At 40.2% G+C, this 13223-nt stretch overlaps 1 protein-coding gene across 1 annotated transcript; it reads right to left on the bottom strand.

Moving 5' to 3' along the window:
* Positions 1-2783: 2783 nt before the first annotated feature.
* LOC140927028 (monocarboxylate transporter 12-like) lies at positions 2784-8540 on the bottom strand. Its single transcript, XM_073376690.1, has 4 exons — positions 8369-8540; positions 6537-7105; positions 4881-5250; positions 2784-3379 (listed from the first exon to the last, which is right to left on the bottom strand). Exons 1-4 carry the CDS (start codon positions 8538-8540, stop codon positions 2871-2873), a joined length of 1620 nt encoding a protein of 539 aa, XP_073232791.1. The 3' UTR covers positions 2784-2870.
* Positions 8541-13223: the final 4683 nt, after the last annotated feature.

Genomic DNA, 13223 nt, shown 5'->3' with positions numbered 1-13223 from the left:
ATAACTCTAATTTCCCGGTACCTCTCCACCCTAAGCAACAGAAATGTCCACATATCAAATGGGGAACTCGTCACAAAGCCCTTTAAAACAAGAGCAAAACCTGACTTCCTGGGCTTTATACTCCAGAAATCTGCATTAAGCATTCAAAATTTTCAAGCCTCTTGGCTATCATTGGACACGTGAGGGGAGGGGGTGGAAGACTCCACTGGGTACTGTTGGTGGGGATGTGCCACCCAACCCTGTTGTGATTTTTGATCAATATCTGGAACGCACGAAAGGTCAATATATCCGCAAATGTTATCTAGAACAAGATTTATTATTTTGAGCGCAAAATCGCTCTAAAACGGGGTCCAAATTTGAAGGATAGGACAGCACAAACCCACCCAAAATCTACCGGAATACTCCGTGGAAACGACTACCACTTTGCTACTTCCAATCTTGTAATCTAATTGCCCTAACCAGTGTTTTATTAACACTAGCCTCATACCCAGGCCAGTTCGCGCTATCCGAGTTACTAGAGGAGGCTCGGAACCGAGTGCGATAAGCGAATTTTCCGGACAAGCTTGACAGGTGACGTCGCATCCGAAATCGCCGAGGACGACGAATAATAAAATAACGCCCTTCAGTTTTTTTGATACCTTTGCAATGTCTCTCCCCCCCCCCCCCCAACCATTCAATAAGCTTGCAAAATGACCTGACAATTAACCAAGCTTTCAACTTTGCAATAGTTCTTTAGACTATGGATCACTATGAACACACTAGGTTATATAAATAGTTATCTCTTGAAAAAATTGTACGCTAATTTAAAAGATACTATAGCTCTACTAACCCCTACGTCCCCAATTCGCCAGGCAAAAATTTACTCTTACGCTAGCTCGCAGGCTAGAATTGAGCTACTGAAATGATTTCCTAGACAAGACTCAGCTGTTTCACGTCTGTTACACTTATAAATAATGTGCACGATTAAAAACGAAATTGCAAAAGACTGTTTAAAATGCATCGAGAAGGTACGTATCATATAAAATAAGAATAAAAAAGATGAAAACAAACAAGAACATAAATTAAACGCTTCGATTAAACGACACTAAAATGTTAGCCTTTCTACTATGGCTTGAAATTTAGCATAATAAGAGAAAACTAAAGCCAGGGTTAAACGTCGAACTTCACTTGCAATGAAACTTATACCAGTGAGTAAATTCTATTAAAACAAAACTGAATGCTGGCACTACGGCAAAGTGCCCTGCCTTCAGATTTGTTTTGTTGTACATTTTACTGACGTCTGGCTACAGTATCTCTTTAATTAGAGATCCGGGGAGAGGAACCAGTCACTTGAGATATATTTAGGCGTTGCGTGGGCCTCTGCATTCAAACAGTTTTCCTAAATTCTAATGCTCTCGCTCATTAAGGTTCGTCCCACGTGAGGTTCGATATTTGACCCTGGCCTGAGGCTATGTTCACAGGATACTGCCGACACGAAAAGCTAATCCAGTATAGTGTGAACAGCGACGGCACACAACTGGGACGAGGCGTTCGCTTTGCCTAGTCGCTACTGTGGGCCTCATTATTTCGCGCGGCCAATGCGTTTCGGGCCACGTGGTCCAAGCGAAGAAGTGAGGGTGTTTCCAGACTTTCCAGCCCCCTTCGCCTCGGATACGTCACCGAGGTGAATTCACTCAGAGGGCCTGGGAAAACACCATAGAGTGACTAGGCAATCGTTCACACACATCAAACATCGCGCCTGAGCGGTTGGCCGTGCCGTGTGGGTTTAGTGAACTAAATCCCAGTCCTAACTACTGAATATTTACTTCGGTGTCAGTGGATTCCAGTCCTCGCTCCTACTTATTGTAAATGTGCAAATATCATATTATCCACTCTCCTCTGGGCTTTTCAGGGATAATTTACAACACTGGTTGGGGGACTTTGCCAGACTGCTTAAGGTGCAGTTTACAAGTAATGAAGGAATGAGTAATGATGCCCCCATACATGAGTGTGAAAGTGAGATAGACCAGTACACCGGGCACTACGTGCCCTACTCTTTACGAAGACTGTGTGGGTTCTTTAACGTCCCACAGATTTTTTTATCACATGTGCAAGGGCTAGTAAGACGGGGCCTACGGTTTATCGTCCTTATCCGAGAAGACTAGAAAGTCAAACCGTTTGCAGATGTTATTAAAAAGGCAGCACTTTCTCCTCAGTTATTTAAAGACCCTGAGTGTTGGTCCAGCCGGGGTTTGAACCTACGGCCTCCCGCTCAGCAGACCGGCGCTGACTGGGCGGCGGCTACGGTCCGAATACCTGTTCACACTGCACCAAAAGTGTGTCACTGAAACTATGCGATATGTGATGCTCCTCTTTCGAGATCAGCGCGGCGCAGCTTCGCTCCGTTGTAGAAAACGCACTGAAATCACCGTTGTCAGGGGCGGATCAAGGTTTTTTTAAGGAGGGGGTGCACTCGTCTCAATAAACCACTTTTTTTTTCGCAGAATACCATTTGTATTAGAAAACCGCAGGTCATCTCAGTGGGCGGGTGCGCACCCCTTGCACCCTCCCCCTAGATCCGCCCCTGGTTGTTATGTATGAACAGAAGCCCTATCCGGTATAGTCTTCGTGCCGGGGGGTGTAAGAGGTGTCCGGTATGGTGTGAACATAGCCTAAATTATGAACGTTGACTCCCAATATTAAAGGTTATGGTCTTGCGGTTACTGAAAAGGTTTTCTTCATTGTTCGTATGGGACTAGGTCGGACTCGGATCTGTTTCTTTTTGTCACCATCAAAGGGCCGCGAGACAGTTTGCCCTTCCTTAAAATGTTTTAACCGTTATGAATAAATTACCTAAATTGTAATAAATAGGCAACTTTAGTAACATTAAACTAAACCATAGTCTCTCTGTTCGGGTCCAAAGAGTGAATCCACACGTCGTCTGAATCCCTAAAATAGTCACTAAAATATCCCAAAAGGCAGTCTTGTTGATTTACGAGTTTAGGCATAGAAAAGTATTTTTCTAGCACATATCCTACAGTTGATGTATCCGGTTTTTCTTTGACAACCTCCAATTCAACATGATCTTTTACCGACCAAATGGTAAGATCTTTCTTTTCATAGTTCTCCACCCCTTTGCCAGACTCCGAAACTTTCCTATCATTAGCTTCCGACTCAGAAGCGAACGATCCGGAATCCAAAGTCAATGATTTTGTTGCTTGACTTGAGGTGGATGATGGGATACGCACCCGATAACCTTTTCTACGCATGCGCCACTCCTGAGCAATTTCAGGAGGAAGTAGAAAAGGAATCAGAAACAAAAGACATACTCCAAGTGTAGTGAAGGCGCCGGACATGTAAAACGCAGGAACGTACGACTGGAGAATAGGATACATCCATCCTAAAATAGGTATAATAAACAAATAAAAAATAAATGAAAAAAATAGACAGGGAAAAAAGTTGGACGCGGCGGATTTTTTCTAATCACAAAGCACATGTTTGGAAATTTAAAACTCACACTCATCACAAAGGTCTCTATTCGTCCCTTCCCCCAGGGCTATATTAAATTTTTCTGAGTCGTACCCTTTTTTTACACATCATCAACAAAACACAGTAAAACTGTAATGAAATGTGAACGTAAAGCAGAAGACATACCAGAGAATATATGCATGTCATATTAATTAATTTTCCTATAAGAAACCGACGAAAAGATTGAAAAAAAAATAAATATCATTCAAGGGTGGCATGTGTATTCATTTCTGTCGCTTGTTTCGCCACTTAGTTGTTAATCGCGCGTTTGCAGGTCATTATTAGTGTCAACTTACTGAGAGTTGCTATTACTACCATCGTGGTTGCTAGGGATTGGTGTATCACGAACCTCACTCATGGTTGGTGGCAGCCTAGTCCCTAGGCGTTCTCTGCCGGGTCAATCCTGGACTCTACCGTGAGCTGTAGCGTCACCGAGAGAGACTCGCCGCCCGCTCTTTCCCAGACTTCGCGCAAGCAACGAGGAAAGAGAGAACGCCTGGGCAATATGCTGGGTTAGTGGGTTTCGTTTCGAAGCATTAGGCTGATTTAGCAACAGGACGGGAACGTCAGATGACGACGGGAAAGCGCGCGGAAAAGACTAAACACGACTTCCGGTGCTCAATTTGCCGCTCTGCCATTGGTCAAGCCAGTTGTTTGATTTGCGCGCGCCGTCGTCAAGTGAAGTTCCCGTTCTGTTGCTAAATCAGCCTATTGTTGGCGTTAATAGAGGACGCAGCACCTCCTGATAAAGACCTGCAGAACGTAGTCCAAACGTAGTGATCAACACCCAAGTGACTATTGTCAGACAAAGGATAAACAAGCACTATATTTGAGTGTCAATGTATTTAGCACGAAAGTACTAATTGGGGACATTATTTTTACGCCTCCAACTGGAAACGGGGCCACCATTCAATTTGTCATCCGAGCCAGCCGAAGGTCTAGCCGCTTGCAGTGAAAGGGAGTACCTTTATTTCTCAGTTATTTAAATTTCAGCTCTTTTGTTTAAAAGTAATTTCTTGGATAATTTTCTCTTTACTTTAAAGCACTGAATCATCGAATTGTAGACAAAAAGAATTTAAACTGAATTTGGTTTTTAAGCTTTCATATCTGATGGCACTAACCCTTGATTATCGTAACCCTGCTTTGAACAACCAGGCCTTGAGTATCGAACACGAGACCTCAACTTAGCAGTCAAGCGTTCTATCGACCGTAGTAAAAAACAAACTCTTTTTTAAAAAATAAGTAAGTAAAAGAATGCCTCATGCCATTTGCTATGGCTCCTCTTGAGAGAAGAATCTCAGTGTGACTATGATTTGATCACCCCTGGCTGAAATAAGTTTAGTTGTCAGCTGCACCCACAATGCAACACTTACCAGCGATTGGTGCTCCTAGCATCATTGGAATGCCAGTAATGCAATACATGATCCCAAAGGCTGAAGCCATCTTTCTCCTTCCGACGACATCTCCTATTAATACGGCTATAAGGACCACAAAGCCGCCATCGTGGATGCCAAATACTATACAATAGGCTAACAGGGATTTATAGGAGGTCAAAATAGGAAGAAGAGTGGTAAGAACGCTACAGACCAACATGCACATCTGATACAGATAAATTCGGTTCACACGTGGATGATCAGCAATTCGGCCATAGAAAATCTTTCCAATTGTTTCAGACATTGCAATGATGCCGACTAGAACTGCACCGTCCTCTTTGTGGATGCCAAGGTCTTGTCCGTGTCTTACCTGCATGAGACAAAAGGGTGAACGAGGAAAATGTGAGCAAGTAATGCTAGAGCAAGTTGTTCAAAAACTTGCGAGACTTCTAGTGAAAACACCCCTTTAAATAACAAAGTGAAAGCCATAGAACACTTGTTCTTTTGAACTATCGTAAACTGCGCCTTATAAGCCCTGGGCTTACACAGCTTCGCAAGGAGTTTTAAGAGGGCTTCTAAATAGAGGGGCTTATATCCGTGGGGGCTGATAACCGAATAGAAAAAGCGCTTTCAAACATGCTCTAGCAATGATGATAGCAATTAAGATTCAAAACTTCATAATGTACACTTATATAGTAATAAACCTAATAAAAAAGGGTGAACGAGGAAAATGTGAGCAAGTAATGCTAGAGCAAGTTGTTCAAAAACTTGCGAGACTTTATCTAATTTAGTTGCTCATTATCTTATTTTTAATATGATGTAATTTAGTTTTTTATGATGTATTTTTAGTTTTTTTTATATGATGTATATAGTTTTCTTTTGCTTTTGTTTATAGTTTTAGGTATCTTAGATGTAACGCGCATTTGATCATATTCGAATGTTAATTTGCGCGCTATAAGCAATAAATATTAATTTAAAATATTACAATAACCTAATTGTTAAAAAATAAATAAATAAATAAACAAAAATAATAAATGAATAATAATAACAAAAAACAAACATGAAATAACAACAAAAACTTCTTTTCAATACAAGGTCCTCAAGCTAGGGGGGGGGGGCTTATATCCACGGGGAGCTTATAATCGAATGTGTTTTATTGTCTACGGGTTGATGGGCCTATAGCTGGGGGGGGACGGCGCTATAGACGGCAATTTACGTTACTTTGCTCTCTGTTACTAAAAATGAATTCTACAGAAAAAAATATACATCTGATCAAACTTTCAAAATCTAAGGCTATGCAGTTAATAAAATAATAACGACAATAATAAAATAAGTAGGCGTTTGCCGTTTTAGAAAAAATGCTAGGCATGCAATCGATTTCTAGAAAATGTCTCATATGTTCGCGTGCCTTTATCTTATTATTTTACACATCATCCCTACTATCTGATCACCTTAGAGCAGCCAACCGCTGAACTTCAGTATTTCTATGATGGAATACTTCGTGAATCAAGGCGCCGTATACATATCTACTAGCGTCCCACGCAGACATTCTAAGGGCTTTATCATGATTTCCTACCGTGTGTAATGCCCTAAAAACGTTTGCGTGAGGGGCTAACTAACAGCTACTAAACACCGCTGACTAGAGAATAAACTTACCAAATGAACGTATGGTATATAAAATCCAAATAACACCAATCCATTAACAGCAATCAACAGAACATAAGCCTTGTTCTTAAATAACGAGAAGTCAAAACATTTTTTTTCTTCTTGGTAATCCTCAGCATCGACAAATTCCAGCGGCGAAGGTACCAAATAATAAATAAATGCACAGCACAGTAGAACAAGTGACGCTCCACTGAGAATACGAACTGCATCACGCCAGCTATAATTGTCCAGAAGAAGGCTCAATGCGGGCGCAAGTGATATGGTTCCCACGCCCGCTCCAGCCAGAGCGATTCCATTGGCAACAACTAAATTTTTGTTAAAGTATTCGCCAAGTACCAAAATTGAAGCTATGTAGCACATGCTAGATCCTAGGCCGAATATCAACGAATATGTGACATACATGAGGAAAATCGTATCGACGAAAGAGGAAACAAAAATGCCAATTCCGATCATTATTCCACCGACTGCCATGACTACTTTGCAACCAAGTCTTTTGCACAGCAAGCTACTCAGAGGTGCCAGGAGAAAAGTGAAGCCGAATGCAATGGAAGCAACCCATGCTGTTGAAAAAATGCAATTGCAATTCCGGAAATGTCAAGGGATAATAATGAGGACACCAAGCTAACGGGGTCTCAGGACCCGGTTTAATGGAGAAAACTTGTCCCGGGTAAAAAGGTCACTCAGGTTTCCAAGCTACCCTAGCCTGCATAACAGGCGCTTTATGAGCAATCCAGGCTAAGCTACCCTGGGTGACACAACGTTTCCTTCATTTCCTTACAAACGTTGGCGAGCCGTTTTCATGAAATACACAAAGTTAACTAGGCTAGAAGTTCACTCTTTTTAGCTCGAAAGTCGGATGACCCTAATAATTTTGGTCCACCCGGTCGGGTCACCTCGGTCAAGGCAAGACAACCACAGCGCGCGAAAACGCTGTTCGCTCGGGTAAAGGGGTCAACCCTTTTCTCATATGCACCGCTCGCAGAAGTTGACTCGGCTGAGAGGGTGACCCTGTTTTCCGGGACAACGTTTCCCCATATAAACGGGACTTTAACCTAAGCCTGACGGGAAAAAAATTTAGTTAGTTGTCAGAATACTTAAAAAATAATCGTTTTGAAAGTGTCACAGTCGCTTTTTTGACACTCTCCTAACTCGTTGATAATAGCGCAAATTATCAGTGAAATTATATCTTTACTTTGTTCCGCAATTTTTTTAACCGGACGGCTAGACCCGGCTCTTGGAGTTACAATACGCTAATGTTGGGTTTCGACTGCATTTGTCAAGGCTCTGTTATTGTAAATCTTACAATCAGGCAAACCTAAATTCATCATTACATGGCTTAAGTAAAAACAATTTAAAATGTAAATTGTACATTGGACCGGTTGGCTACAAACAGGCGTGGCCGAGGGGTGGAGCTGACGATTCAGTTGACCAAACAGCTACTGCTATTAAAGAAGGAAATTTACGGTGAGTGTCAGAGCGAACCACTAGGCTTTACCTCCAAACTAAAATTTTTCCGTTTGGAGTGCTAGTCCTACGTGCGAGGTAATAATTTCCAGTCTTCGCTATTAGATAATGCAGATGCATCAGATGGATATAAGATACTGACCCATTACTTTTCATTAAGGACCACGAATAAAGGTAGAAACAAAAATTTGGAAATAAACATAGCAAGGTTAAAAATCAGAACTAGCCAGAAGCAAACCAGTTGGCTATTTTCAAGCGTGGCCGAGGAGTTTCACTCGAGAAAACCGAGAAAAAATCCAGCCAGCGGCTAGGGCGGGTATTGAACTCGGGGGCCCAACTACGCTGCAACTCATTCTCACCTGTGGTGGCCTTGCTTTGTCCAAACTCCTTTAACAGATCAATGTACAAAAGGCCGAAAACGAAGTGTATTCCCAGAACGGCAAACTGTGACATGAATGATCCAAAAACAACCAACCAACTTAGACCGCCGTCGAGGGTCCCTTGCATTCGAATTCTCCGCTTTGTCGCCATGTTGCCTTTCGTCTCTTTACCTGGTCATGTAAAAGAGACATCAATAAGGATCGGAAGCAAAGAATCACAAAGGAAAGCATGGCAATTTTCAACTAGAGACGTTAAAGTCATCTAGACGTATAATAATAATAATAATAATAATAATAATAATAATAATAGTAATAATAGTAATAATAATAATAATAATAATAATCTTATATGGCGCTGTTTCTCTACTGAACCAACAGTGCTTTACAACAGTGAATGATAAAGAAAACTAAGTACCATAGAAAAGCCTGAAAAAACGTAATAATAATGATTCTTACAATAAAGTAAACTCTAAAAAAGTACGTCTGAAGAGTGGATTTAAAAGATTCTGCTGACTTGAACATTTTATACTTAATGGGAGGGTATTCTATAGTTTTGGGGCAATAAAGGAGGAAGCTCGCTTCCCATATGTTTTAGGATGGCAGCGGAGCTGTACCAGAGTAGTTCTTTATCAGACAAACACAACGATTCGACAGGTGTAAAATCGGGACGCATAAAACTAGACGATAACATTAAAAAAAGGGTTTTCTGAAAAAAATATATATATACACAACACCGTGACTGACTCTTCCCAGTCTTCTCTGGACGAGTGGGGCAGAAACGCGTCCCAATTTACGGCGTCCCGTTTTTATACTAGACGCATTTTACGTCTGAGACGTTAAAGTCGTTTGTTAAGTGAGTCTGAACGACGCACTTAATGTCGTCGGACGTTAAATGCGTTTGTTTTATTTACCGTTTTTATACAAAATAAATTAACTAGACGTTAAAGTCGTCTTAAGACGACTTTGACGTAAGGCAGGAAAACTGGATGAACAAATGAGTAAAGTAATGTGGTTCTACAGTCTGAGCTGGAGGTTGAAATAAGGCGAAATATCATTAAACTGTTCAGGGTGTGTGATCTTAAAATTTAAACCAAGTCGCCGAAGACGCTTAGTATGAACAGTTTTACAGGACATTCAAATACTGTAGCTACTTCGATTTTTCGTATGCTGCTCGAAACACACTTTGGAAAACAACGTTTACCATAACGGCAAAAACAATAATAACATTCATGGTGGAAAACACCTGCGCCTGTACTAGTCAACATAAGAACAGTTAATTTATGAATTAGCTAGCCATAAGTCGATATCATTTTAAGTCCCGTGTTGAATTACTTTTGAAAATGCACGTTAAGAGGCAAACAGGTTTATCATAAAATGAATTTAGCCTAGTACCCTTATTAGTACTGTGGCATATTATTTTTAATCAAGTTGTAATAATAATCTACAGGTTACCGAGTTCTGCCTTTGTAAACAATCAGCTGGAGGTTTCAAAGCCACGCCTAGTTCTCAGACCTTCTTTCTGGGAACCAAACTGCAAATGAAAGAAAGAAAAACGTTACAAAGGACGCCATAAATTTCCATCCAACAAAACCTGGAGTAGGTAGCGAATTTTAAGTGATGTTAACCAAGTCGTCCCAACAGCAAGTTGACTTTCAATTAGATGATTAGGGGTAAAAACCGTGTCCGCGGAAAATTAAGGCAGGTGCTTGTAGGTTTGTCAAAAGTAATTTGAATTTTATTACAGTTTCAAGACTCTGTTAGAGCGGTTTCAAGCGTCCTACAATACAATCATAAAAGGTGATACTCGAGCCAATCACAAGGCCCCGAAGTCAAATGAACCAATCGAATCCAAGCAAATGAAAAAGCGGGAAAAGCCGAGGTTAGTTTGTTTTCGCTTCTGCCCGCTAAGAGGCACGAATGTTTTTAAATATACATATTAATGAGCTTTGTGCAGCAGTGAAAGTCGGCTTGTGTACTTATGAAATTCAGAGTTATCCGTTCACCTTGCTTCTAGAAAATGAATGAAAAGCATGAAGATAATAATAATAATAATAATAATGATAATGATAATAATAGTAATAAAACTGACTGCATTTCATGCCATCAAGGATATTAACTCCACCCTTAGCGGCAATCAGACAATCCGTGAATTTAATTATTTTTAAGCGTAATCGTCTTAAATTTGTAATATAAATGGTTTGGAGTTAATATCATTTTAATAGTTTTTACATATTTTAGCTTTTTAACGTCTTCGTTAATTGCGTGTGTTTTATTTTATTTTATCAGATCCTTTTTGAAAACCATATGTTATATGAATGATATCCCATTAAAGATTAGTAATAATAAGAATGATAATAATAATAATAATAATAATAATAATAATAATAATAATAATTCGGATGATGATGATGATGATGATGATGATAGTAATAAATTCCATAATACCCCCAGCAAATGAACAAATGAACAAAACATTAAACATCGCTGGTTGCATATCACAGATCAGGTGGCTATGCGTAATGAATGGCTGGTTTTATTACCTTTTAATGCTGGGGACTCAACACTAGTGGAAAGTTTTTTAAAGGGTCATTAAAGTTAATAACGTTCCTCATCATGCCCAGCCTCTTAAACCGAGTCCAACAAGCTGTGTTAACTTTGATATCGTCACCGGTATCAATCCTTGATTGACATGCTACTTCATTTATTTACCTAACAGTACTTTACACGACACTCTTTTCCTCCCAAGTCAATTAGAATTCATAGGATTGACAATAAATATTTTTGGAAAAGCTAAAAGGGCATAAATAGATAAACTTTACGGACCTTGATTATTTTTTGTTGACGGCATCCGGTCTGTGATTCAATTTAATCTGGTCAAATTGGTTTTTACGACTAAGTAGGAGCCAAGTTCTGTGTGAAGTTGCCGATTGTCGGCAACTTCATATTTTTAGATTCCGGGCCTCCAAAAGATTGGTTTAATACCAAGACTACATCATGAATACAGCCCCAATGTAAACGAGATTTCAACAGGACATCACAAGAAGGTAGCCAAAGAAAATCTTACACTGGTCTTACTACAGAAGCATTACTAGTTACGTTTTAGTTAGCCATGCGACGCGATGCAGGTTATAATATCACATCCTAAAGAGTTACAATACAAAGCGTAACATTTATTTCCGGTTTAGTCTGAAACGTTAATCGCTTCCAACAGAACACAGGTGGATAACAGCTTCCGGCCAACAGGTTGAGATACATCTTCCGCGCTTATTACATTTATCATTGGCCTTTCAGAACGGTTGACGCCTTACCAAATGCCAACAGGTTGTGATTATGGTTTACTTACTTAAAAGTATAAGAACTTGATATTTATACACTGGCTATATATATTATATATTCATTTGCAAAAAAAAACTGAATAGAACTCAATTCTCTTGTCACATTACACCGAAATTTTTTTCCTTTGATACCGCGACTCAATTCTTTAATTTTCAACAATTTGCTCCCCCGGCAACGTTTTACTGAATTTCCTTCATCTCCATTTCACGCCGGATTCAAAACTGCTTCAGAAAAAGGGACAAGGTCAAACAAAAAATGAGAGAAGTTGCACTTAAAGCATTCAACAAAGTAAAACTTAAGAAAAAATGAGAACCAATGTTACACTCAATTAAGTGACAGCTAAATTCACGATGGATCTGGTATAAAAATGTTGCAACAATCCACGAACGTTAGAAGTCAGCTGGAACTTTAAGAGCTTGACAAGTGAAGCAAAGGCAAACAATGTTGTATGTATTGGAAATATGAAACAATTCTGTACTACACTTACCCAGAGTCACTTTTTTATATCAGAGTGAGACTACTCAGTTTTTTTTTTTTATCATATATCCTCTGTTAGTTTTAAACACTGGCGTTAAACCAAGGACCTGTTTTGGCACAACGATAACTTGATTCTAGACTTTTTTGTGCATCTCCCAACCCCGTACATGCCACTCGGAACACGTCGATAGCAGTATGTGGAGATTTTTTTGTGGTGGAGATTTTCGTGTGAATTCGCCTGCGGCACCTTATTACTTTACAGCTCCCGGACCGCCTCAGGCCTAGGGTTCGAAAACATCCATCTGGACCTCATTTATTAAGAAATGTCTAACGCAAGAGTGATCAATTTGGGCTACTTGCTCATTAACATATAAAGGAGAAAACATTAGTGTTTCGATGTTTCGTTTGTTTGGTAACGCCCATCCTGTGTCACCTTTTAATTTCAAGCGGTCGTTCCGTTTTTCATGCGCCCGGCGTCACATTACAGAGGACCCAAAGGACCGGGCGCGGGCACTGAGGCCGCGGGCGGAGATTGATCGGTGAAAGACACTTTTCCCGAAATAAATCAAGTTCAAATTTCATGCCTTGAAAATAGCTTATTTCGGTACCATTATCGGAGACATTTCTGTATATCGCACTTAAAGTAAAAGGTTTATTACGAATGTACATAGTCTGCAAAACACAACCTCGTTCCCAGGGTTCTCTCCTACCCGCCCCCATGGGGGCTGGTAGGAGAGAACCCTGGGAACGAGGTTGTGCAAAACAGTCTATGCAAAAAACCATTGGGCAACGACCAAGGAATACAGAGAGTTTTGATATATGGAAAAAAAATAAATTAAAATTGTAAATTGCTTTTTTACCCACGAAGCACTTAAGAGTTCATATGAACTCGTTTTAACGTGTCAGTGCGTTCCAGATCGAATTGGAATTTGGAAGTGTTGGTTTTTAAGGAGAGGGGAAAACCGGAGTACCCGGAGAAAAACCTCTCGGAGCAAGGGAGAGAACCAACAACAAACTCAAC

Source organism: Porites lutea, chromosome 2 (genome assembly GCF_958299795.1).
Source record: "Porites lutea chromosome 2, jaPorLute2.1, whole genome shotgun sequence".
Classification (NCBI taxonomy): Eukaryota; Metazoa; Cnidaria; class Anthozoa; order Scleractinia; family Poritidae; genus Porites; species Porites lutea.
Note: the sequence above shows the minus strand (reverse complement) of the source record. Positions and strands in the feature narration are given on the sequence as shown.

Coding starts and splice junctions, on each gene's coding strand:
- LOC140927028 (XM_073376690.1), bottom strand. CDS start 8,540: ATGGCGACAAAGCGGAGAATTCGAATGCAAGGGACCCTCGACGGCGGT. Junction 7,106..8,368: donor ACAAAGCAAGGCCACCACAG/GTGAGAATGAGT, acceptor TTTTTTCAACAG/CATGGGTTGCTTCCATTGCA. Junction 3,380..4,880: donor GCTAGGAGCACCAATCGCTG/GTAAGTGTTGCA, acceptor TACCTATTTTAG/GATGGATGTATCCTATTCTC.